The sequence below is a fragment of the Camelus dromedarius genome, chromosome 6 (assembly GCF_036321535.1).
Source record: "Camelus dromedarius isolate mCamDro1 chromosome 6, mCamDro1.pat, whole genome shotgun sequence".
Classification (NCBI taxonomy): domain Eukaryota; kingdom Metazoa; phylum Chordata; class Mammalia; order Artiodactyla; family Camelidae; genus Camelus; species Camelus dromedarius.
Window position 1 is genome coordinate 7,972,739 of NC_087441.1, and position 24,602 is coordinate 7,997,340.

General features: G+C 43.4%; 1 protein-coding gene across 10 annotated transcripts in view; it reads right to left on the reverse strand.

The window, feature by feature from the left end:
• The window catches only part of SYTL3 (synaptotagmin like 3), a 78,052-nt gene that overhangs the window by 51,203 nt on the left and 2,247 nt on the right, over nt 1-24,602 (reverse strand). Inside the window, exons 1-3 of one of the 10 annotated variants that reach the window (XM_064486519.1) lie at nt 20,199-20,334; nt 10,689-11,320; nt 8,734-8,952 (exon numbers count right to left, since the gene is read on the reverse strand). In XM_064486519.1, the coding sequence (XP_064342589.1) occupies nt 8,734-8,952; nt 10,689-10,798 (329 nt within the window). In that variant the 5' untranslated portion in view covers nt 10,799-11,320; nt 20,199-20,334. Of the gene's footprint in view, nt 1-2,725; nt 2,818-8,733; nt 8,953-10,688; nt 11,321-11,803; nt 11,828-16,686; nt 16,865-16,893; nt 17,019-18,251; nt 18,468-18,875; nt 19,028-20,198; nt 20,335-24,602 lie in introns of those variants that run through there. The other 9 variants (XM_064486518.1, XM_031456618.2, XM_064486514.1 and 6 more) reach the window with 9 other exon arrangements.

A 24,602-nucleotide genomic window follows, 5' to 3' on the forward strand; every position in this document is an offset into this window, starting at 1 on the left:
CTTACAAAGTGGTAAGTTTACAAATATATGCCAATCTACATTTTTTTTAAAAGAAGTATCCTATCTCTCTGTGGGGCTTTAGTAGTTGTCAAAAGACATCAACCAACATCCTCCCCTTTATCTGCTTAGAAACTTTTACATTCTCTGATTAGTATGTGAGTGATTATTCTCGGTGCCTAGTGACTAGAACAAGGAAAACATATGCAGAGCATTTATGAATTCTGATAAATGAATTCTGATAATCAGTCACTATCATTCAGAGTCAAAAATACATAAAATGTGCAACTGTGATATGTCTCCAGAGAGACAGGGAAAATTTTCCATCCATAAAATCAGAAACTTGGATATCTAATCCACTGAATTGACACAAAACCCTTGAAGGAGAATTCAGCATCTCAACGGACATTTTCCCCTCTGGTACTTGAAGACAAGCAGAGGATCAAAAACCAAGAAAGTTTGGCGAGATTAACAGGGTGGTGAATTCATGCTCCTCTGAAGCACCACTCCTGCCAACTGCTCTGTTTCTGAGGATGCTCCATCCATCCTTATAAGCAGGACAAAGTCTAAGAATTACATCAGGAGAGCAGGAGATCAAGATCAAATGTGGAAACAAGGAGGCCTCCATCTGATAATAAACTTCACTTTCTGATTTTTTTCCCTGGGGGTGGTGACCCTTTCAACGAATCGACTCTCTCACACGCTCCAGCCCGTTACCCTGTGACCACAGCTTCCATATATGAGACAGGTGCTAGGAGGGAGCAAGGTCTCAGATCGGAAAAGGGATCCGAGCTAAGAATTCAGCAGCCAAGCAAACCATGACTCTCTCTATGGTCGGCTGAGCTAGGCAGACACAGGCCACCACGGAGGAGTAAACACACCTGTTTTTGAAATACACAGTCACGGAAGAGTGGAACCGCCAAGGGGCGGGGAGAGAGGAAGGTGAAAACACCTGAATAAATCAACATTTTACTGCAAAGTCCTCTAGCCCAGGTTTCAGAGCCTATCCAAGAAGCAGGCAAATTAAAATATTGGTCTCCTAGTGCTGATCATCTGACGTAACCATCTAATCATCTAATTGAATCCCAAATGATTACTTGTGAAATTCAAGCAGGAGCTGACTCAGCAGGGACAGATTTGGACACAAACCCACAAGTCTCTTGGGCTTATCTGTGACGAAAGGATGGAAGGATGAAAGCACCCCGGTCCTCAACTACACAATGACAAGCACTTTTTGCATTTGAGGCTCTTTCCTTTGAGAACTAGATTTGCTCCCCATAAATCCTTCCTGCAGAATCAGCTGCTTCATAAGCATTCACAAGGGCTCCCTGTCCACACAGATCCCAAGTCTTATAAGGAGGATCATTTATGGCTAACTGTCTAAGCCAGAGGTGAGCCGATCTTGCAGTGGTGCCCCTTGCAGTGTCTCTGTCCTCATTATGGCCAACACAGGGTAGCCTGACTCACAGGGACCAAAGGAAGCATTCTTTCTTTCCTGACGACTCAATCAGAATTTGGCTACAAAAACTTCTTGGAAATTTTTCTGAGCTCAGCAACAGATTAATGTCTTAAAATTTCTCAAGTAGAATCAGGACTGGCTTCTTTAAAATTTTTTTTATCAATTGATAAATACATCCAGAAAGCAAAATCCAAGAGTGGTGGAGAGAGCAGAAGATACAGTCAGAGACTTGAGTTCTGTGTCTGACTTTCCACTGACTCTGCTTGAGTCATCACTATCAATGCCAAGCTCTCAGTGCATCAATGGCTCTTACTTCTGGAGATTCCAGCATCCATGTTCATAGCCCTGAACTTTGCTAATGCTGTCATTCCATTAGCAAAAGAGAAATAACTGTTGAAAAGCACTTTGCAAATTCTACCATACAAATGTTCAGTAGTAATACGATGAGTGGAGGACCCTAACAGAAAGATAGTTTGACCTCATTACTATTAGCAAGCAGTGAGCCAAGTAAGCCTGCTGGAATGCATTGTTACTCTGCATCCAAAGTACTGGCTTCTGCAGGTGGGTAAGCTATCATACCCATGCTTTATGCTCCAAGAAAAGTCAGCATGATTCTCTAGAGTTACTTAATGTATTTCCACCACTCAATGAACAAGAGGTAGAAAAATTGGTCTGCACACCAGGATTCTTTGAAAGCCTAAAGACACACATCTCCCACGTAGATTTGCTCTCCAACCAGTGCCCTGATGGCAGAGAAGTCTCAAGAAAGCCTTGGTGGCTTACCAACAAGCTGCAGAAGCTCCAAATGAAGAAGCCAAATATTATACAACTGAGATCAACCCAACTTCTAACTAGCTTGTCCAACCGCTTGGTAATTCTCAGCTAAAACAGTCCTGTGCACCCAAACAACTGAAACAAATTTGTTTTACTTCAAATAATTTTGCATCTAAGACGGTTTTTAGTTACAGACAAAACAGTTGAGGTTTCTTTCCACCCCAACCAGTTCTGTTGATCTGATTTCAATGTTCTTACAGGAAAAAAGACTGATCATTGTGATTAAATCCGAGGCAACGAGCAGAGGAGTCTGAATCAAGATGAAGATAAAGAAATGATTTTTATCAAGCTGCTACCACCATTTCTTGCAAAACATGAATAACTCCTTTACTTGACCACAGAGGGGAGGCGGGTCGCCCTCCCACCCGCACCATATTCAGTGCTGCATCCACAGCCCTGAGCACAACTGAGGCACAGGGTGGGGCTGGCGAATACCTGTGGGTTGGTGAGTGAATATTCCCACCGCTGCAGGGAGCACCGTGAGGACAGAAGGGATAAGGCAGGACCGACATCGGTGGAGCCAAGGTGGCAATGAGGTCTGATGGTGTCTTTCCCTCTAAGTGGGTGGGAGCGGGGGTCCATGCACCCTGAAAACAGTACTCTCAGTGAAATAAGCCAGTCACAAAAAGATGGAACTGTGTGATTCCACTTATATGAGGGACATAAAGTAGTCATATTCATAGAGACAGAAAGTAGAATGGGTACTGCCAGGGGCCTGGAGGGAGGAACAGGGAGCTGTCTAACAGGTACAGAGCCTCAATTCTGCAGGATGAAGAAGTTCTGGGGGGGAGGGTACAGCTCAAGTGGTAGAGCGGATGCTTTACACGCACGAGGCCCCAGGTTCAATCCCCAGTACCTCCTCCAAATAGAAATAAATGAATAAACCCAATTACCCCCTCATAAAAGAACAAGCACAACAATATGAATGTATTACCAAGCCAGGTTCGTTTGCCCCAAGCACAGCAAGCTGAAACGCTGAGACGCCCAGGTTTGCAGCAACGACAGGGAGTGGGTCTCAGACCCACTTCCCGAAGCAAGGGGCTCAGGGTATTGATGGGATGAAGAATAAAGAAGAAGGGCGGTCTGAGCGAGGGGAGCTTGGGGAAAAGTGACTGGAAAAAGGAGCCGGCATCCTCGTTCTGCGCAGGCGTCACTGGGCTACAGGCCTCTGCACGCTGGAAAACAGGTGCTCGGCCTGACCCGAGGGTGGAGTTTCCTGCCCTCTGATGTCGAACAGTCACGGAGCAGACACACATGCATGCCCAGCTGAAGGGGCAGTAGTCGCATCCAGTCTTAACCAGCTCAGCTAAAACTAGATGCAGCTGACTCCAATTTCCTGGAAAACAACTCGGGCAAGCATCTTACTGTTTAAGCCACTTGCTGTTTGAAGGACATGCGAGTCTTTTGTAAAGGACCTTGATTAGCAGGTGAAATGGATTTGACCAATGATTACCCACAGTCTTAAATGTATTTAATGCTGCTCAACTGTACACTTAACAATGGCTAAGATGGAAAATTTCTTGTTATGCCTACTTAGCCACAATTAAAAATGATTTTTTTAAAAAATAAAACAAGCAAATCCAAGAGACAGGCAGCCCAAAGGAACTTTCCTTATTACATACAAATCAATGTGGAGAAACTCAGACCCAGGAGTGTATTAGAAACTGTTTTTAATTACAAGGATACGAAAAAAACAATGAATCTAGTACATAAAATCCAGATGATCGGGGTGGGGGTATAGCTCAGTGGTAGAGAGCATGCTCGGCATGCACGAGGTCCTGGGTTCAGTACCTCCATTAAATAAACAAACAAACAAACAAACCTAATTAATTCCCTCCCCCCACAAAACCCCACAAAATCCACATGATCAATAAAGAAATAAAAATAAAACTAGCCTCAGATGTCTCTGTCACATTAAATTGTAAAAGACAACAATATGCATTAACTGAACTTTGAGATGAAAAGTTGGGGCCCCGAGATTTTAAAACCCAGCAGAGTCATTACTCAGGAGGGGAGGCACCTGAGGGAGGTGCCTCAAATAGGCAACGGCTTAGAACACATGCTACCCATGTGCTCTTCTGGGAAAAAATTCTTTGGCGAGGCACTTTAGTTGACAGAAAATGAATCAGAATAAAGAACCTGCAATTTGGGAAATCATGGTCTCAGAGGTATCTGCACTCGTGAGACAGTACGGGAGCTGAATCATCTAACGACAGTAAATCCACCCGTGACTTCTGTCTGGCACTGGAGTACACTCTTGATCTGGTCTGTGGACATGGGTCTGTTGTTGCAGAAATTCTATGAACAAACGACTGGAAAGAACCTACAAGTCTGTCTGGTACCCCGACACCCCCAGTGCCCTCAACTCTCGCCTCTATTTCAGCCCAGAGCATTTACGAAGGTGGGACTTAACCACCACGCCCAGTGCCAGCCTGGGGAATCGGCCTCCTGGCAATGACCTTCCTGCAGGGCAAAGCGTTTCCACTGAACTGAGTAAGGGGACAACTTCAAGTATGAACAAAAGACTTCGGGATGCGGAAAGCTTACTCATCTCAAAAAGGTTTTAAAAGCAAGACCCGCAGTGACGAATCAAGTGCTGACCACAGAAGAAATTTCAGCTTCAACAAAAGGAATGATACTCAAACTACTGTGAAAACATTTCTGTTAGCAAGCACAAAATACACCTTTCAAAAATAAACTTTTTCAAAAAGCATCCTTGAAATTTCTTTTTTACTCTGTGTTTGGTAATGTAAGGCTTCAAAGACAATTAAACTTTCACCTGCCTAGTCCACCTCCCTTGTCCCCTCCTGAGTCCACCCTGCAGAGCACTGGGGGACTTCTTTGTGGCTTTCTTCTGGTGAAGTGTGTATGCTCGCCCCACCCCCGCCCCATTTCCCACAGCCTCCAATCCAATCTCTTCTGAGTGACTTTTAAGACCTTGTCCCCTGGGGCGAGTCTCCCAGCAGGCAGGAGAGGGCGGAGAAGGGAGATCTGGTTCTAGTCTCACTGACTACGTGGTCTTGGACTATCTAGCCTGTGTCTCTAAGCCTCAATTTCTTCCCCTGGAAAACTGGGGTAATAGTAATAGCTGTCATGTACGATTGTTTTCAGATTTAAATAAAACACTTATGTAAAGAAATGCTTAGCACAGCCTCCCACGTGGTGAGTGGTCCACATCTTCCCCATGGTGCTCCCTCTTCCTGACGATGCCCGTCTCCTCTCTAACCCCGGCCCACTTCCAGCAACGTTCCCACCATGGGTGATCTGGGAAGTCACCTCAAGTCAGCCCTCCCTCACCTCTCCCTCCCCTGGGCTCCCGTGACCCTTAGCAGAAACCTAGGGGGCCTCCTGGACCCCAACACAAGCTCAAGGCCAGTGCTGGTCACAGGCCTTTCACACTGACTGCAGCAATCTCTACATCGGTTTTGATTAAAAAAAAAAAAAAAAGCTACCCTAGAGCTTCCTCTTTCTTGATTTTAAAACCTATTTTCTCCTCCTGTTCCCATAACAAATCTGTTTCTTAAGGAACAAGCCTCCAGCTGAGAAAGAAGAGGGAGGAAAATGGGTCAAAACCCCATCCAGGTTGCTGCTCATTTGTGACAGTCAAACACCCTAAAGTTTCTTTCTTTTTTTTAATTGAAGTACAGTCAGTTACAATGTGTCAATTTCTGGCATACAGCACAATGTCCCAGGCATGCATATATATATAAAATATATATATATGTATATATACATACATATATTCAAACACCCTAAAGTTTACTAAGCCTTTTCTTTGGTTTGGCAGCCCAGAGCGGACACTGGACAGAGAGCAGGGAGCTTCAAAGAAAGGAAACAGAGAAAAAAGACAGGGGGTATGTGCTGTTATAAATTATATATGAGCTCTCTCCCACATGGTTTCCTGTGCCAGTTCACTCAGAGCAACGCAATTATCTTAGGTATTTTGAAAAGCATCCTTATTTCAACATAAGGAAGCTGGGGTTTTAGAAATCACACTGTGTGCTGACAGGGGTGAAGTTACAACGCTCCAGGCACCGTGCCCTCCGGCGTGGAGGTATCAACAGGACTGGGTTCCTGGGAGGTGGCCTCAGCCCTGTCCTCCTGTTTTGATCTTTAGCTTATAGTTAACTAGAAGAATATAGAAGTTATAGTTAGAAGAAGAAAAAAGGCTGAAGAGTTTAATACCTTATCACGCACTGTTTATCATTAGACAGCAAATACATTTGGTTGACTGAAATAGGGGATGAAGATCTCAGGGCCTTCCCTACTCTCTCCAGAGCCCAGAACTGCCTGAGCACAACAGTACTGCCTTTGTCTTTTCCTCTCAAGCAAAGAAAAGCCTGACTGGCGTTGGCTCTGGCAAACCGGGGAAACATGAGATGCCCAGAGGTAACCTTGATACACGTGGGTGGGGCTTGGCCTGTTTCATGATGGGAGGCCTCCCCATCAGGAGCAAGGAAATCTGCTTGACTGACTCACCTTTGAATGAGTGACTGATTGAGATTCATGAAGCCCTGCAAAGGGCTGGGAAATTTAAGGAGATTAACATCAGGGTGCTGATAAACACAGTTCTCCTGATTTAGGGGGAGAGAAAACCCAGCAGCTAGGCACACACTGTGTCAGCACCCCTCACAGTCTCTGTCCCCTGGGGCACTCTGCATCTGCAGCAACATGTAGAAGCTGTTTTCAGATGGCAGGGTCTCTGATTACTCTCCTGGACTTGCAGCAGGCAAACGTCTCTCCCTTCCCACAAGTAACGTGATGTCCTTGTACACACGCTTCCCCAACAAACAGAAACACCCCCCGTGTTTTCAGGCAGTCAGTGACCAGCCCAAACACTGTGAGATCAAGCCAAATATGTTCTTTATCATTTTCAAAATGGGTAGTTAAAAAAACCAATGCCATGTTCAAAAAATTTTTCAAACCTCACAACACCAAAAGATTAGAATAAATGTAGACTGAGTCGATCACTAATAGAAAGCACACCCATTTCCTTGGGAGAAAATATTTGCAAATGATGCAACTGACAAGGGACTAATTTTCAAAATATACAAATAGCTCATACAGCTTAGTATCAAAAAAACAAACAACCCAATCCAAAAATGGGCAAAAGAACTAAATAGACATCTCTCCAGACGGCCAACAGGCACATGAAAAGATGTTCAACATCGCTAATTATTAGAGAAATGCAAATCAAACTACAATGAGGCTTCACCTCACACCAGTCAGAATGGCCATCATCAAAAAGCCTACAAATAATAAATGCTGGAGAAGGTATGGAGAAAAAGGAACCCTTCTACACTGTTAGTGGGAATGTAAATTGGTGCAGCCACTATGGAGGACAGTACAGAGGTTCTTTAAAAAACTAAAAATAGACTTACCATATGATCCAGCAATGCCACTCCTGGGCATTTAGCCAGAGAAAACTATAATTCAAAAAGATACATGCACCCCAATGTTTATAGCAGCACTGTTTACAATAGCCAAGACATGGAAACAACTTAAAGGTCCATCAACAGATGACTGGATAAAGAAGATGTGGCACATATACACAATGGAATACTACTCAGCCATAAAAAGAATGAAACAATGTTATTTGCAGCAACATGGATGGACCTGGAGATCGTCATTCTAAGTAAGCCAGAAAGAGAAAGAAAAATACCATATGATATCACTTTAACGTGGAATCTAAAAAAAGACACAAATGAACTTATTTACAAAACAGAAATAGACTCACAGACATAAAGAACAAACTTATGGTTACCAGAGGGTAAAGAGGGTGGGAAGGGATAAATTGGGAGTTCGAGATTTGCAGATACTAACTAGTACATATAAAATAGATAAACAAGTTTCTACTGTATAGCACAAGGAACCATATTCAATATCTTGTAGTAACCCCTAATGAAAAAGAATATGAAAATGAATATATGTATGACTGAAGCATTATGCTGTACACCAGCAACTGACACAACATTGTAAACTGACTATACTTCAATAAAAAAGAGTGCAAATTAAAAAAAAAAGCACATCCATTTCTTTATTAGAGCATCCAATACAGGTCAGCTTGCCTTCTTCAAAACAGCCTTATTTTATGAAGCTTTATAAAAAACTGCCCAGGACCACTCTGATACTCCCTATGTTACAATTCATTCCACTTTTCCTGAAAGAGATAAATTAAGCTCTAAGAAAATAAGACACCTAGTTAAGAAATTGAAATGAATTTTAACTCCTAGGTTAGCTGATCCTTAGCCATTACAAACTTTTGTAAATTAAAAAAAAACATTTTTTCATATAACCAAATGTATTTTGAATTACAATAACTTCCACATCTAGAAAGGCAGCTCCATATTTAGCTCTGGGTAAAACTGTAGCGAGAGAGTTTGACGGGGACAGCTGTCGTTCTCAACGGTTTGTCCCCACATCTCCACGCCCCCCATCCTCACCTGTCCTCAAAGCACACGGTGCACTTCCAGGCGCGGGTCCTCCTCAGGAACACTCGGCACTCGGAGCACACGCGGTGGCTGCAGCCCTGGCACACAGCCCCCCGGTTCAGCAGGAGCCCCAGGCCCCGCTGGCAGCGGGCACAGGACTCCTCTTTGTACTCCTGGCTGGCGCCCTTCGAGCCTTTCCACCTGAGATGCTGCAGGTGCGTCTTCAGTTTCCTGTGGCCCCGGGAGTTAAATAATAAGGTACGACTGAGAGGGAGGACAGACGCCAGACAAACTCCCACGTGGCAAGGGCCCCAATAGCACCATGTGTGGCAAAAGAGAAAGACTTTGGCATCCAACATCCCCAGGTTCCAACACGGCCGTGTGGACCAGGATCTCACATGACCTCTCGGAGCCGAGGCTCAGAGGTCCTCTCGACTGTGAAAGCCTTACCTCCCAGTGTTGCTGTAAGGATTAACTGGCAAAGCATAAGCACTACGCCTGGCACAGGAGTTAGCTGCTGTTCATCCCTTCATGCCCAAAGGGCATTATAATGGTAAGCAAGAACAGGAAAAGAGGACAAACACAGATAATGGCATCAATTCTAATATGCAAGGCAGGGAAAGATCTGTAAATACACAGTACACACGCCTGCTGTTGTTGTAAGTTACCCCCTAAAGTTATTTAAGTGATGCTATGCTTGCTACTGTTTTTTAAGGGTAGTCAGTTACTTTCAGTCCCCATTTCCCCAGGACAACAGCCCTAGTGCAGAGGGACACACATTGGACCCCAAAAGGTATCATTAACAAAATACTCTCTCATGAAATGTCTCTGTTACTCACTTTTAGAAGAGAGAAGTTAATCCCAAGAAACACACTGACATCCAACTTTCAGGATTTGCCCTAGAATCAGTACCCTTTGGAGCAAAACCTTTTACCACAGTATCTATGTTTCTTTGTTAATAATGAAAACGGTGTTTTTAAGTCACTGAAAGATTGTTACTCATCAAAGAAAATTCCATTTTGTTCAGTGTATTTTATTTTTTTTAGTGGATTAAAATTCTAAGTACACTTAGAGAGCTTTGGGATAACTGGGGAGGATAGATTGTACCTTCTGGTTAACCAGAAATTTTCTCTCAGTCCTCAAACATTTAGTTGTCCAAAGTTTCCTTTTACATGTTTACTTTTCCTGGCAGACTCTGAGAGAGTTCTGCCGTTAAAAAAAAAAGCAAACCAAAAAGCCTACTCTGTTTACTTATTTTCTAGCCCACCCATCCTCCACAAACACGATAAACAAAACCATCACCATATTAAAGACAAATCTTGACAGCTAACAACAGACACCGTTTTGATGGTCCAGCCCTGCTTTACTAAGGGTTAACCAATGTCAAACAGCGGGTGCAGCTTAGAGGCAGAGAGGAAAGAAGCTCTCTGTTGACACATCGGTCAGGGAGCAGGCTGGGCAGGTTCAGACTTTATCCCCTCCTTCCCTCAAAGCCGGCTGGGAACCAAAAGTGAGCGAAGAAAAAGACAGGAAGGGACTCCAGCAGATTTGCTGTTTTTAAGGTGCTTTCTTTGCGCCTTCAGTTACCACCAAAAATAATTTAGGAAAATCCTCAGCCAGAGGGCTTTCCCTGGAAGGGGGTATGAGAAGTCTGAAAGTGTCCCTTGAATTATTCCTGCAAAGTAGGCAATTGGACAGGCACGCAGGCAGGCAGCAACCTTATCACCAAAAGGCATTGTTTTTAAGGAAAAACAAAGGCAGGATTTCCCTCACCATCCCCGATGCTAAGTTACACAGCAGAGCTCATCTCCCCCCCCACAGCCCTCCCTTCCCACACCTGTCAGCCGAGAGGCTGAGTGGGAGGCCGGCAGTGCTGTCAGCAAGGAGCAATGTGCCGATCAGAAGCAGCTTCCGAGCAGGAACAGCCAAAGTCCCCAAGAATTCCACCCATTTGAATGGCAGCCTACCGTATCCTTTCCTCCTCGATGTTTTGAACCACCCGGTCCCGGTACAGGACCTGGAGAATCACCTCGCGCTCTGACTCCTGGAGGGAATTCAGGGTGACTTCGTGGGCCATCTCCTGTCTCTCCTCAGACCCACGCTGACGGTCACTCCATGGTCTTGTGCTCCTGCCCCGCGGGTGAGCGCCGAGAGTCCAGCAGCAGCTCCGCGTGAAGCACTCCCTCTCTTATTTCACTGGCAACTGTGTTGCTTGTGGTTTTGTTTTGTTTTTTTTTTTTCTTTTAGACTGTCACCTTCCTGGGGAGAAGAAAGTCCCCAAGAAGCTGTCCCTCGGCTGAAACTGTCGCTCTCAGAGCCTCCCGCCACCTGAGGAGCCCTTTCACTGGGTCCTGCCGCACCCTCTGACATCCGTCTAAGTCAAAAGCATATCTTTTTTCCTGAGGTTTTCCCAGAGATTGTTACAAATTATGCAGGGCTCCAAGCAGATAATTTCTGCAAAGCAAAAATAATCCCCAATCTGAGGCGATTTTACAAACAGCAGTCAGAAGAGTATCAACGACTTCCAGAAGCTAAACTTCTCCTTCAGATGTTTTCAGGTCAGCAGTGATGATCATGAAAAGCCCAGCCAGGTCAATACCTGTGGAAAAGACAACAAGCATGGCAGCATTCCCCTGGCTTGTGCATCTCCGCAGTGTTTGTTCAGAAAAGACAAAATGTTCTACACGGACAGGTCTTTGCATTTTCTGCCATGATGATAACATCGGATTTTAAATTTTATTAAATTGGCTTTCTCATGTTTCTAAAAGCATCAAGCTCCCACACTTGAATTTTTCTAATACAAAGTCTGTACCTTGAGTGACCAGATGCATAAAGGTCCAGGTTTAGTGTACATCATCTTCATTGAAAATACATTAGAAGAATGATGTTCTCAACTGCTGTTATTTTTACTCTTAACTTCAAAACTCAAAAAAAATTTTTAATCAATTAGGGATGTATAAAAGGATGTCACCACAACTTCAATCTATCAACTATTTATGGTGTTTAATGGTTTTCAGCAAGCGCCTCCTGCATGGGGATCTTGCTTCTGTTTAAGGCTCATTGGCCGGTTCTGCATACTTGCCTCCTACTTTCTTTTCCATTGGTGACATTGGACACACATCACCTCCAATCTGCTCTTCCCCGCAACCAAGAAGACAGCACTGAATTAATAAAACACTGGATAGATGCATATCAATGAAAAGCAGAAAATGTAGATCTAATCGATATACTTTCCTATAGAGACATTTTGTCATCAAATCTACATGACTCCTTTAGTAATAATACCTCATTTCAATGCTTCAGAAGCTAAACTCCCTTTGTTCAGCATCAACAGAAACCCACATTATATTAATTTATGATCCATAGTAAATCAGCGAATGAGAGGTTAATAGAGCCCTAAGGGATCATTTTCTTTAAGCAGAGATTCTTAACCTTTTTCCCTTAATCTTTGGTCATCTGCTAAGCCTGTATATTTAAACGCGTAAAATAAAATACATTAGCTACAAAGAAAACTGATTATACTGAAATTTTAAAAAATTATAATATGGTAATATACGCGTTCATGGACGCGTAAGATCCAGCAGGAATCTAACAACTACCGTAACTTTAGAGTAGCGATGATTGTAAACAATAGTTTGAGGTACCTGCAACATACAATGTGACATGAAAACATCTGCAATTTTGGTTGGTATCAGCCACAAGTCCTGATAGTTCTACTGTGGTTTGATGCTTATATTCCAAGTGGAAGGAAATGCTTCCACCAGAAATTGACACATTGTAACTGACTATACTTCAATAAAATAAATAAGCAAATAAATAAATAAAAAGAAAAAAAAAGACTGGAAGGAAATGCTAAATTTTAGTTACAGGTTAATGAAAATAAAGATGTAAATTGTTCTCATGTCCAAGTTCATGGGCCTAAAGGCTAAGGACCCCTGGTGTAAGGGATTGAACTTCGTCAGTTTCTCTGTTGTAGGATAAAGTGGAAATACACGGCTCACTCAAATTGCCAAGGTTGCCCAAGAGGAGGGAAGCCAGGGCTGGTCTCTGATCTTCAGGAAAGCAATCCCAAGCAATCCCAAAAGGCTTCCTGTGTAGACGGTGGGAAAATGACAGTGACAAGGACTTGGGGCTCCAGCCAGTCAGGGACAAAGGCTCATCCCTCCTCGGGCCCCGGATTCCAGAGGAACAGACAGAACATGCAGATTGTAGTTCCCCGAGGCTCTGAGCCTCTGGGAAAGAGGAAAGTGAAATGAAACGGGGTGCACCCAAGTGCTAAGTGGTAACGTGCAAACTGCCACCACGTCAACAACTGCATGAGTCTATTTCTTCTAAACATGCCCCTTGGTTCTTCTTGGTTTTTTCTTATTTCTAATCTAGTAACTATACTTGCTGGGCCAAGAACTATCCTGTTTCTATCTTAAGTATTTGGGGAGGGGGTAATTAGGTTTATTTATTTATTTTTTAATGGAGGTACTGGGGATTAACCCCAGGACCTCGTGCATGCTAAGCATGCACTCTACCACTGAGCTATACCCTCTCCCTGTATCTTAAGTATTTTAAATGAAAAGTTTTGCACTTGGCTCAGAACATGCGATCTGTGCACCTGGTCTTCCGCTCCACAGTGAGGCAGGACCAGTGCAGCACTGGGCTGGAAATGACGCCTCACTGGGCGACCCCTGGGGTACTCAGTGTTCACTCCTTCAGGTGTCTAGGCCTTACCTATTCCAGAAATACAAGATTCAGTTATTTAAAAACACTGCTATCCTCTACCAAACCCGTGCCTGTGGCCTCAGCAAGCCCTTTGCAGGGATGAGTGGGAGCTCTTCCTCCCCCTAGTGGCCATCCACTGCTAGTCCTAGAAAAGTGAAAATCAGTTCCTTTCTGGGATTCATGCATCATCCATTTATACAGTAAATATTGACTAAGCACCCAAATGTGCCAGGCACTGTTCAGGTGCTTAGGGTACCTGACTTAGTGACTGGTAGTTTACACCCTATCCTACTTGTAACAGAAATATGACGTAGTTCACAATAAAAACAGACAGAGGACAATTAAAGTCAGAGAAACGGCAGCAGCCAGAGTGAAAGGGGCAGACAATTTCTACAAGGAACCTTCAGTGAAACAGTCACTATACTTGGGCATCAGATGTATCTCTGACCTTCCTAGTAACCAAGGCAAAACGAAACAGATCGAAACAAAACCAAAAATCACGGTGGAGTGTCTAGTCCCAGTGAACTGAAAACAAGGACATTCTCAGGGTGTAAAGGTAGTCGATCACCTGAGCAGTGGTTTGGCAGAACATGCAAAACTGTGCTTCATGTAGCATCATTATATTGACTCCCTTTAACTAAGGATGCAGCACCAGACTGTAACTCATCGAAAGCATTTCAGAGACCAAAACATGGTGCTTTCTGGTATTCCAAGGTGATACAGGGATAAAGCTCAGAAAACTAGAGGTCCATCCCTCTGTGCTTTTATTCTTGACCGAGAGATTTTCACTCTGGCTTCTATAAACCTTCAGTTACTCGAGCATTTCGTTGATCACTACTAAGAGTAAATACTTCGATTGTTGGATTGAAATGTACCTTTTTCTGTAACTTGGAGGATCTGTGTTCAGATGCTCTCTAAACAAGGGTGACTTTTCGAATTGACGCAATCAGCACTGCAGCGAGCAGCACCCAGGGTGGTTCGTGGTGAGATTTAACAAACACCTGGGGGGATGTTTTCTCTTTGGTTTCCTGTGTCCTGGTAACCCATCTGGCTTGGTGGCTTAGACATTCCACACGTTTGAGCCACATATGCTTCATCATATTGGGACTGGTTCAGTATTTTCAAGGTGGGGGGTCAGCACCATACTTCTCTCTAGAAATTTGTGGGTGTTTTCAGTTGTCACAGTGACAAAGAATTATCTTGCATTCCCCTACAAATGTTATGTTACCCTATGTTACCAGATAATTCAACAAGGGGAAAATTATAATTATCTGATAATAGAATTTAACTCATATAAGCATAAAGTATGTTTTTCAGGGTTTTAATATACTCTGACTTTTCTAGAATGCAACTATTGTATAATTTGAAGGAAGTTTTTGTTTAGAACTTTAACAAAAGCTGTTTATCATTTCAGAAATTTGCATGACTGAGGGCACCATTTCTTATAGTATTTGAATCACTAAGGCCATATACTGAAAAAGTCTGCATTTGTCCACGTCCAGTAATTTCTCAGGTCACTTACAAATCAAACGACGTGTATTATTCTCTTGCTCATTTTTCAACACGCTATTGGGTTTTAAGAGAATGGAGTGGGGAAAATAGAGGATTGGCTGTTGTTTTTGTTGTTTTAAGTTGTATGGAGATTTGGGTTTAACTGTGGGTTTGTTTGCTTATGCAGTTCCAGGTCTGATTTCCAGGTCATAATTGAGAGCTCAGAGTTTCTCTTTCAATAACAATTATTTAATTTATTTCAACTGGATCTTGAACAGAATCTGGAGCTTTTTCTTCACTTTATCTCTGTTAGGCTGGCATTTGAATTCTTGTAAGTTTTATATCAACAGCCAATTTGGAGATTCTGCACTGAAATCCATCTTTCAAATCACTCAAAAATGATTCAGTAAAATTATTCTTAGCCTATAATCTATTTATCCAAGACAAGGTGCCCCCAGACCATGGCAATGACTTACTATTTTTTAATTTAATTAATTAATTTAGTAAACTTCTTCCTAGTCAATAGAGGCTTCTAGGGCACCAGGTGGAGTTAATTAGCAAGCAGCACAGACCCACGGTAAATACCAAGAAAGTCAGACAGAATGCCATTCAGCTGGTGGACTAGCAAACCAAGGTACACCTTTACAGATTCCATTTCTGGTCACCCACACTCACAAGAAATTAGAAGCCACATTGGATTATTTTTCAAATTCTTCAAAACATAGATAGAACAAATATACTTCTCTCTTGGAGGCTTTAGATTTCTGTAATGTTTTTGAGTCAAAAATGGAGGTTGTAAGAGAATTACATGACACCTATTAAAGTCAGTTTGCGTGTGCCTTGCACTACGCTATGTACTACTGTCTGGGATGACAGAGTGAGTGTGATCATGGCATCCGTCACACTCACAAAGTGGGTAGCAGGGGCAACTGATGGGGTCCAGTGCTGGCTGTACCCATTAGCTTGCATGCAGATGGCTGCGGGCAACCGACGGAACAGTGGGGATAGCACTGAAAGGGTGGTGAGTGAGAGAGAGACTCGTGACAAAAGACAGGAAAGTCTTCATGGCAGAGATGACACCGGCTGAGACTGGAAGAAGAGTTGTTGGTCTGAGGAATGGGAGTGAGAGGACATCTTGGGTGAAGGACAGTACATTTAACCCCACTGAGCGGGGAATATGTCATTCCTCCCCTAGTAAAGAAGCCCAGGTTCGCCACTGCCTGCAAACAAATTCTAAAGTACAGACTGGTCCCTGATCTGACTGTCCATCCTTAATTCCCACAAAACGCTCCAATGCACTTGTATTGAACACATTCTAGACTATTCCCTGAGCACATCACACACTTTTCTTTTTCCATGCATTCACCCCTGCTCTCCCTCCCCCCGACCCCAATCGAATTAACTTGAAGGCAGTGAGGGGAACAGTCCAGAAAGCAGGGTTTGGAGCCTGACTGGGTGATTAGCTCTGCTCTGCCCCTGACTAACTACAGAGACGCTGGGCAAGTCACAGAAGCCCCCAGGATTTAATTTCCTTCTTTATAAAGTAGACAGGAATATAGCACCCACTTCTTAGAGCCGTCGTGAGGATTGAATGTGTTGATACACGTGAAGTTCTCAGATCACAGTGGCGAGCATATGATACTCCAGGGATAAATGTTACCTGTAATTGATGGTAGTAGTCATAGTATCATTATTACTGTTGTTAATCTTTCAAGGTCCAGATTAACTGCTACCTGATTCAGGACCTTTCTCCTTACTTACGATCAAAGTGAATTGCTCCTTCATTATAACCCCTTTGTCCTTTGTACATTTCTCTATCATGACTCCGACTTCTTTCCAGCTGGTATTCAAGTGTCCTTTCTAGTGGTGACATTGGATCTTAGTGTTTCCTTATCACCCAGCAAACAGATCCTTCATGTCTGGCTGGAATTGAGAAACCTGAATATTGCGACATGCGGGTTTACTTGCCAAAGCAGGAAGTATGAATTCAAGCAGAGTCAGAAGTGAGGTTAGTCAGGTGAGCAAGCCCTCGCTCCAGAAAGCTCCAGCCTTCAGAAATCTGGAAAGCATAGAGAAATCTAAGTCGTTTCAGAATTCGAGGAGCACACTCAAAAGTATTTTGTCTTAATGATCTCATGCAGAAATTCACAATTTCAAAGCTTGAATAATGAAATCTAGATTCATTTTTCTGTGATGACACTTAGTCACTCTCTTATACAACCAACAAATTCTTAAATTATCTTTAGTTTGTCCCAAGCACTGGACTCAGGCTCTGTCCTCACCCACATGGAACTACCCTACCTCTCTTCGATTGCATTTTTGTAATTTGGTACCAGTGACTGCCTTTGTTTTACCACATCCCACCTACCCCGTCTAATTTCATTTAACAATTAAAAAAATAAATAAAACCTACACCATAGCATCACTCAGAAGGAAAAAGTCTCCCACTTAGAGAAGCATTCCACAGCAAAGTGTTCCATCTCAGTATTGGTCTGGGTGTTGGACAATATGGGATCAAACCCCAACTGCAGAATCATCTGGGTCCAGCCCTAGAGCAACAGCTGGATCAAAGCCAGTAGGACTCAGAACTAGTCCCCTCTGCTCTCTGCCTTCCCCTTCAGGCAGGCCCCAAAGCAGGACTCCAAGCCATCTCTCTGGGACCAGCAGGGACGCAGGCAGCAGGGGTGGCGGTCCCATCCTAAACCCAGCACAGAGCTTCAATCCACGTATTTCCATTTTGTCTGCATCCAGCCATGCTGTATGCCAGTGGAACTCTGCATCCAGACAAACACAGTTTGGTTGTGGTGGTTAGAGCATTGACTCACGGTACCAATTTCATTGGCCTTCTGTGTGCCAAGTATGTGCCAGGTATTGAGGACATAAAATAAATGGGAGCCAATCTCTGCATTCAAAAAGTTCACATTCTAGCCAGAAAATGGACATGCGAACAAATAAATTACAACACGGTAGGATGAGTTTAAAAACACAAGCACCTACAGAGGAGAATGATTCACTCCATACGGAGAAAGCAGGGGGCAGGGGAAAAATATGTGGGACCACTCTGCCAGGGGAATGAAAATATTCAATCTTGTGCTGGAATTTCGAAACAACACTTGCTTGCTCTCCTAGCCTAACTGCAAAGATTGACTGTGGCTTTCTAGATCTGACCAGGAAGAAAAAAGTCCAAGAAACATGAAATGGAGGGCGAGAAAAGGACAGGAAAGGAGACGCTCTTTATCTGCAGGCGGAGTCCTCTCATCCTTTCATCTAATTATCTCTCATCTCAGCAGCTGGTCATCAGATCAAAGGACTAACTGCTTCACCACCTGTCTGTGATGAGAGGCAATGCAGCAGATCGCAGGATGTGCGTGTGTGTGGACAGGACTGTCGCCGCTGCCCAGACTTTCGAGGCAGATGACGGAGCGTGCTGGAGGCTGAAAGCCACAGCCTAGCAACGCTCACAGCCCAGGTCGCTTCAGAGCATCCCCCGCTGCTGTGCTGTTTTACCACAGCCATTTCCTTGAGAAACTGCAGGTTTTTTCAGGGTGCAGCCAAAATGCTTTCTGCCTAGAACACAGGGGAAAAGCTGAGTGACTACACGGACCTTGAAGCTCTACTTGAAAAGGTCACCTCTTTTTTTGCTCCGTTACCTTCCATATGGACGCCTGGAACAGCCACGAGGACCACCAGCCCATCCACCTAAGGAAGGAGGCAAACCAAGGATGGCTCTTGTCTCTGTGGTCCCAGCTCAAGGCAGGCTCATACCCACAGGTTTGGCTGATTCCTTCTCGCTAAGGTGAGATAACTCGTCTGTGTGTCCATCAGGAAATGTGACACGGAAGTAGACATGAACTTTTACAACTTATTTGTCTGGTCATTGAACCAGAGGTGAATTTCCTGGGATGCCAGTGTACTCCGGCTTTGGGACCCCTCACATGCTTGACCCATACCTGGTTTTTGATTACTTTCTTAAAGAAGTCTCCAGATGTCGTACAAGCTTCAGGTCCCTCAAAATTCTGTCCTTAATATGTGACGTTGCGTGTATGTGGGCTTAAGTCTAGAAAACTTGACACTTAACCCAAGATAGAAGGTCAAAAGAGTGCTTCTTCCAGAAAGATCCCTGAAATTGTAGATTCCAATTATTCTTTCTCATTCAGGTAGATATCTCGCCACCAAAAAAAACCCCAAAATGCCTTTTTACAATCAAAGTCAAAGTAAAATAGAAATCCATGATTTTTCAGGTTTAAACTTGACCTTTTCTTATGGAAGGGTAAAGAAATGAGAATTAATATATTGTTTTATATATATGGTACTACACATAATTGTTGCTATACTTTTTGTTGTACCAACTGTTACTGTTTATTTAGCACTTACTCTGGGCCAGTTTGACATGGACTCTGCACATATTACCTCAGTCCTCATTACAGCATGGTGAAGTAAGGACACCCATTTTACAGATGAGGAGAGTGAGGCTTGGAACAATTAAGTAATTTACCTAAAGTCACACTCTAAACTGGGCCTGATTAACTCCAAAGCCTTAAGCTTCGTTTAGGCAGAAAAGTTAAGAAGTTAGAATCTTCCACTATCCTGGCTAAATAATCTTTCTCTAAATTGACACAACATCATAAACTGATGATACTTCAATAAAAATACACATTAAAAAAGTCTTTCTCTATACCAATTCTAACTTCTTAGTAGATCCTTAATCTCTAATTTGCATTTTCTTCTCATAACCTCTTCTCTTGTCATGAAATTTTGTTAGGGAGTTAAGGAGGCTAAATTGAAAGAAATTTAAATTAAACCCTAGCTAACTTAATTTAAAAATTTTTTAAATCGCATTTATGTTCTACCTCCAAACTCGAGACTATGGCTGATCAAAAAAATCTGAATCTGTAAAGCAGATTCAGAGCAAAACAGAAATAAACTGTGCGTATAAGAATTTACAAACCAAAAAAGAAATCAAACAACACTCACCACCGCCTTAGAAAAAATTCACACCATATCACTTTTGGATAGTGTTTTTTTGGCTTGGTTTGGTTTTTTAACTAACTCTAAAGTACTTCCTTCATTCCATGTAAATCATTCTTACCCTACACTTAAAATGTATGCTATTCAATAAAATTACAAGCCATCCTTTGTCTAATGTATCATTGCTCTTATTTCCCACCTTTTCAAAGTTATTAGTTTAAGAGAAGTTATAGTAACTGTAATCTCTACCCACCCCACCCTCAAGACAACCTGCCAGAACGGCTAGACGTGGATGCTCAGCCTACCTGTGCCTCAGCTTCAAGAGAGGAGAGCTCGTTCTGGAGAAGGAAGTCAACTTTTCTTCATGTTAGAACAACTGACGTCTTTCTCTTTCCTTCCTGTCGGGTGGGTGGGCCCTGTGTGCCTCTGTGACTAGTACCCCACATCATCAAGGACCGGGGCGAGGTGGGGGGGCAAGCCACCCGAAACCACACCCAGGAGCTCTGGTCTGCCAACAGTTTGCGTTTTTAGAGGTCTTCTCTTTAGAAAGACCAAACCGACGCTACTGCACTGTTTCACCCTGACAAGGAAACCCCAAGAGACCAGAGGCTTCAGATATTCAAATGTTCCCACATTTGCAAGGGCTTTCTCACTGACCTCAAGTGTAAATGACTAACTGAGTCTCAAAGAACAGCTGCTAACTCAAGAATCGATTTATAGGAAGACTGACCTGGACTCTTTTGGGGTACATTTCACTGAAGTACAGCCTACATATGGAGTATGACACAAACCACAAGCACAGATTGATAAATTTCCCCAAAGTGAGCACCTCCCTACCCAGAAACAAAACTTAGGCAGCAAACCAGGGGCCCCTCGCACGCCTTCCAGTCAATGCCTTCACCCCAAAGAGAACGATTATCCTGGCCTCTAATGTCGGTCATTAGGTCTCCTGATTTTGCACATTTTGTAAATGGAATCAAACAATGTTAACTCTTTTGTGCCTGGCTTCTTTTGTTCAGCATGTTTATGAGATTTATGCCCACTACTGCATGGAGTTACAGTTTGTTCATTCTCATTGCTGTCTTATTTCATTGTATGAATAAATAAAAATGTGTTTGTTTATCATACTGATAACGAGCCTTTGTGTTATTTATGATGGTTGGCTACTATGAATAGTGTTGCTACAAACTTCCTCATATAGTCTCTTTTGTGAATATCTGCACAGGTTTCTGCTGGTTCCGTGCCTGGGAGTGGAACTGCTGGTCACAGGTTAGGTGTATCTTCAACACTAGCAGATGCTGCCAAACCGTTTCCCAAAGCTGTTGAACGATTTACATCCCACCAACAAGTTCTGGGGGCTCCTTGTCCTCCCCAACCCTTGATTTTATCTGCCTTTCTTACTTTATCCATTCCGGTGGGTACGTGGTGGTATCATATTATGGTTTTAATTTTCATTTCCCTGATGTATAGAGTAGCTGAGCAATTCGGCATCATTTTATATGTTTATTGGTCATTTGGATGTCTACTTTGATGTAGGACTTGTTGACATCTTTTGTCTGTTTTGCTATTGGGTTATCTTTCTGTTATTGATCTGTAGAGGTTTTTTATATATTCAGGATAAGAGTCCTTTGTCAGCTATTTAATGGGCTCTTTTTTGGGGGGGAGAGGAGGTAATTAGGTTTATTTATTTGTTTACTTTTAGAGAAGGTACTGGGGATTGAACCCAGGACCTCCTGCATGCTAAGCATGCACTCTACCACTTGAGCTATACGCCCCCCCCAAAGGGCTCTTTTGAGGCCCTCAGACTCACTCGTGATGGTGAACTAGTATGAACTCTAATTGAGAGACTATGATTCAGGCAAGTCAGCTGTTGACCAAGATTAAGGTGCCCTGTGTGGCCTTGGGAGTCACTAGATCTCTCAGAATATTCCTGGGCCTCAGTTTCCTTGGCTGTAAATGACATTCACTTTGATCATCCCTTTGGCTCTTTGGTTCTGAAATCTCATTCCTCCGTGACCTGAGGATGATGACTCAGGGGATGGGGAACTCTACCAGGTGCGGAGCAGGCGTGGGCGGGAGGGTTAAAATGACAAGTGGGAAGAGTGAATTAAGAGGGCAGGCTTTGGGGTGAGACAGACCTGAGTCGCCCTGAGCAAAGCACTTGGCCTCTCCGAGGGTTCCCTCTTACGTTACAGTTCACTCAACTCACTCACAAACATTGATTGTGCACCTTTTTCGTCAGGCCAGGGTGATCGTGGTAGAGGACCCTCGGCCTAAGAAGATCCTTAATAAATGGTAACTGCTGTCAATTTAGCAGTAGCCTTACTGTTTTGTAGCATAAGATACTCAGTGACTCCACTTAGGGATATTTGGAGGAAAATGTTTTCAGATGAGGGTGTGCCAGAAGGATCATTTCCAAAGCAGGTACGACTTTGCTACGGCTACTACAACAAATACGAAATGTCATAGACTGTGTGGCTTAAACAACAGAAGTGTGTGCTCTCACAATTCCAGAGCCGAGAAGTTCAAGAGCAAGGTGTTTCTAGGACTGGTTTTCTCTGGAGGCTTGCCCCTTGGCCCGTAGGCAGCTGTCTTACCTCTGTGTCTTCCCATGATTTCTCTGCGCCTGTCTGTGCCCTGATCTCTTCTTCTTATAAGAACATCAGCTGTATTGGATCAGGATCACCTTAATGACCTCATTTTAACCTAACCACCTATTTAAAGACCCTGTCTCCAAACACACCCTATTTCCAAATAGAGAATGTCACATTCTGAAGTCCAAGGGGGTTAGGGTTTCAACATATAAATATGGAGAGAGACACAATTCAGCCCATAACAGTAGGGCATGCTAGCATTAGAACTTCTATCTACATTTATTTTTTAAAAAGCTAAAACCTAAACTTTATTACTATTTAATAATGGGTTCATAGTTTAATACGTCATAGTTGAAACAAACATACCTTTGGGACACCTGCACAAAAATGGTTCCTGCCAGAAGGGCGTAATTAAAGAAGTTTGGAGACCAGTGACCTAAGGCCCCAGGCTACAGTGGCGACAGCAGGGAAGAGTTGGCAAAGATGCCTGGGTGTTGAAATTGAGCAGGCATAAATTAGATCACAGCTGAAATTGAAGTGAGGTGACCCAGGGCTGGCCTGGGGGTTAGAGCAGAGTAGCAGTGGAAGAGGAAAGTGGCCAAGTTGCTGAGGGGGCAGGAGTCGGGCAAAGAGAGAGTGAACAAGATAAATTACCAGGGGAAACCTTCAGAAAGCTGTGTGTGGCAGGTTGTGGCATTCTTCTCCAGGAAATGTCCCTGCCCTGTAAACTGGGGCTGGCCAAGACTTGCTCTGGACAATGAAATGTGAGCACATTTTTTTGTTTGTTTTTTTCATCACATGGATGTAGATATCACTTTATTGGAACATCACAGACAACATAAATTTAAAATTGCCACACCCTTCCAAAAACCATCACTGCCTATATCAGAGCTTTCCTTGACAAAGTTATTGAGCTATTATAGATCAAAAGTATAGCTTTGGTTTTTTTGCTTTGTTTTATTCAGAAGCATGTGCAAATGACTAAAGCTGGGCCCCTAGAATCGAGAACGTTGGTGCAGTTGGTAAGCTGCAGCTACTAATTTCGGCAAATTAAAAGCACACAACTAAAACCAAATAAAAACCCAACAACAAATACTGTCAAACTTACAAAATGTTAACAGTACTGCTAGAAAAAAGCACTTGTTGTCAGGGTGTTACTCTTTACAAGTTTTCTTTCTGTTTCTATATCTGTGTTACTGGTAGCAGCACCTTCCTAACCAGGACCCGGGCCACCATCCCCCAGCCCTTTCCTCTCCCTCAAAGTCTTCAGAGTCAAGATGCTCCACCAACCTGGTCCCTGTGTGGAGAAGACATGGGGCAGAGCCATAGTGGACCCTCAATGGTCATGTAGCAACACATACACCTTTGTTGTCGTCAACCACCAAGAGTCTAGCGTCATTTGTTTCAGCAACTAACCTAGCCTATGCTGACTGATGTAGGGTGTGCGTCTTTTTCATAGACACAGAACTGATAAACCATTTAATCACTACCACAGCATGAAAACCAACCAATCAGAAGAAATGCCCCTGCTGTGCCCTGAGTTATCCTTTAGTTGTTGGATCTTGGGGATGAGGCTCCAGGGAAGGGGTGGGGGAACCAGGATTGGGAAGAAGAGGGACCTAAAGGGCTCAGAGTAATAGCCATTTCCAGTTGGTACAGACGTATTTCAGCCCCACTGTGCCTGTGCGTCCCAGCTGACAGCAGACTTAAATATAGGCATTTCTTAGCTAATCTCCTGAGCATGTAATTTCTTACCACTTTAGATATGTGTCAGCCACAGTTTATTTTCTTTTCCATTACGAGATTAAATTTCTCGGACTTGAGTGTTTTGCAACTGCCATCTTCATCACCGTATCATCATTATTATTGTCAGCTTAGCATGACTCCATGGTACAACTCAGCAACACACTCCTAAGCACAGGGAAAGGAAGGAAAACTCGAGCATCCACGGGGCTGGATTTAGGGGGTAAAGAGCTACAGAGCACGGCCAGCACTGGCAGACCCCACTGGGGCTGGGGATATCATTTGTGGAGGCGACAAGGCTACAATTATGAGGCCCACATTTGCTAAATAAAGGCATTGACAACACCAATCCCATTTCTAAAGAGTGTATTT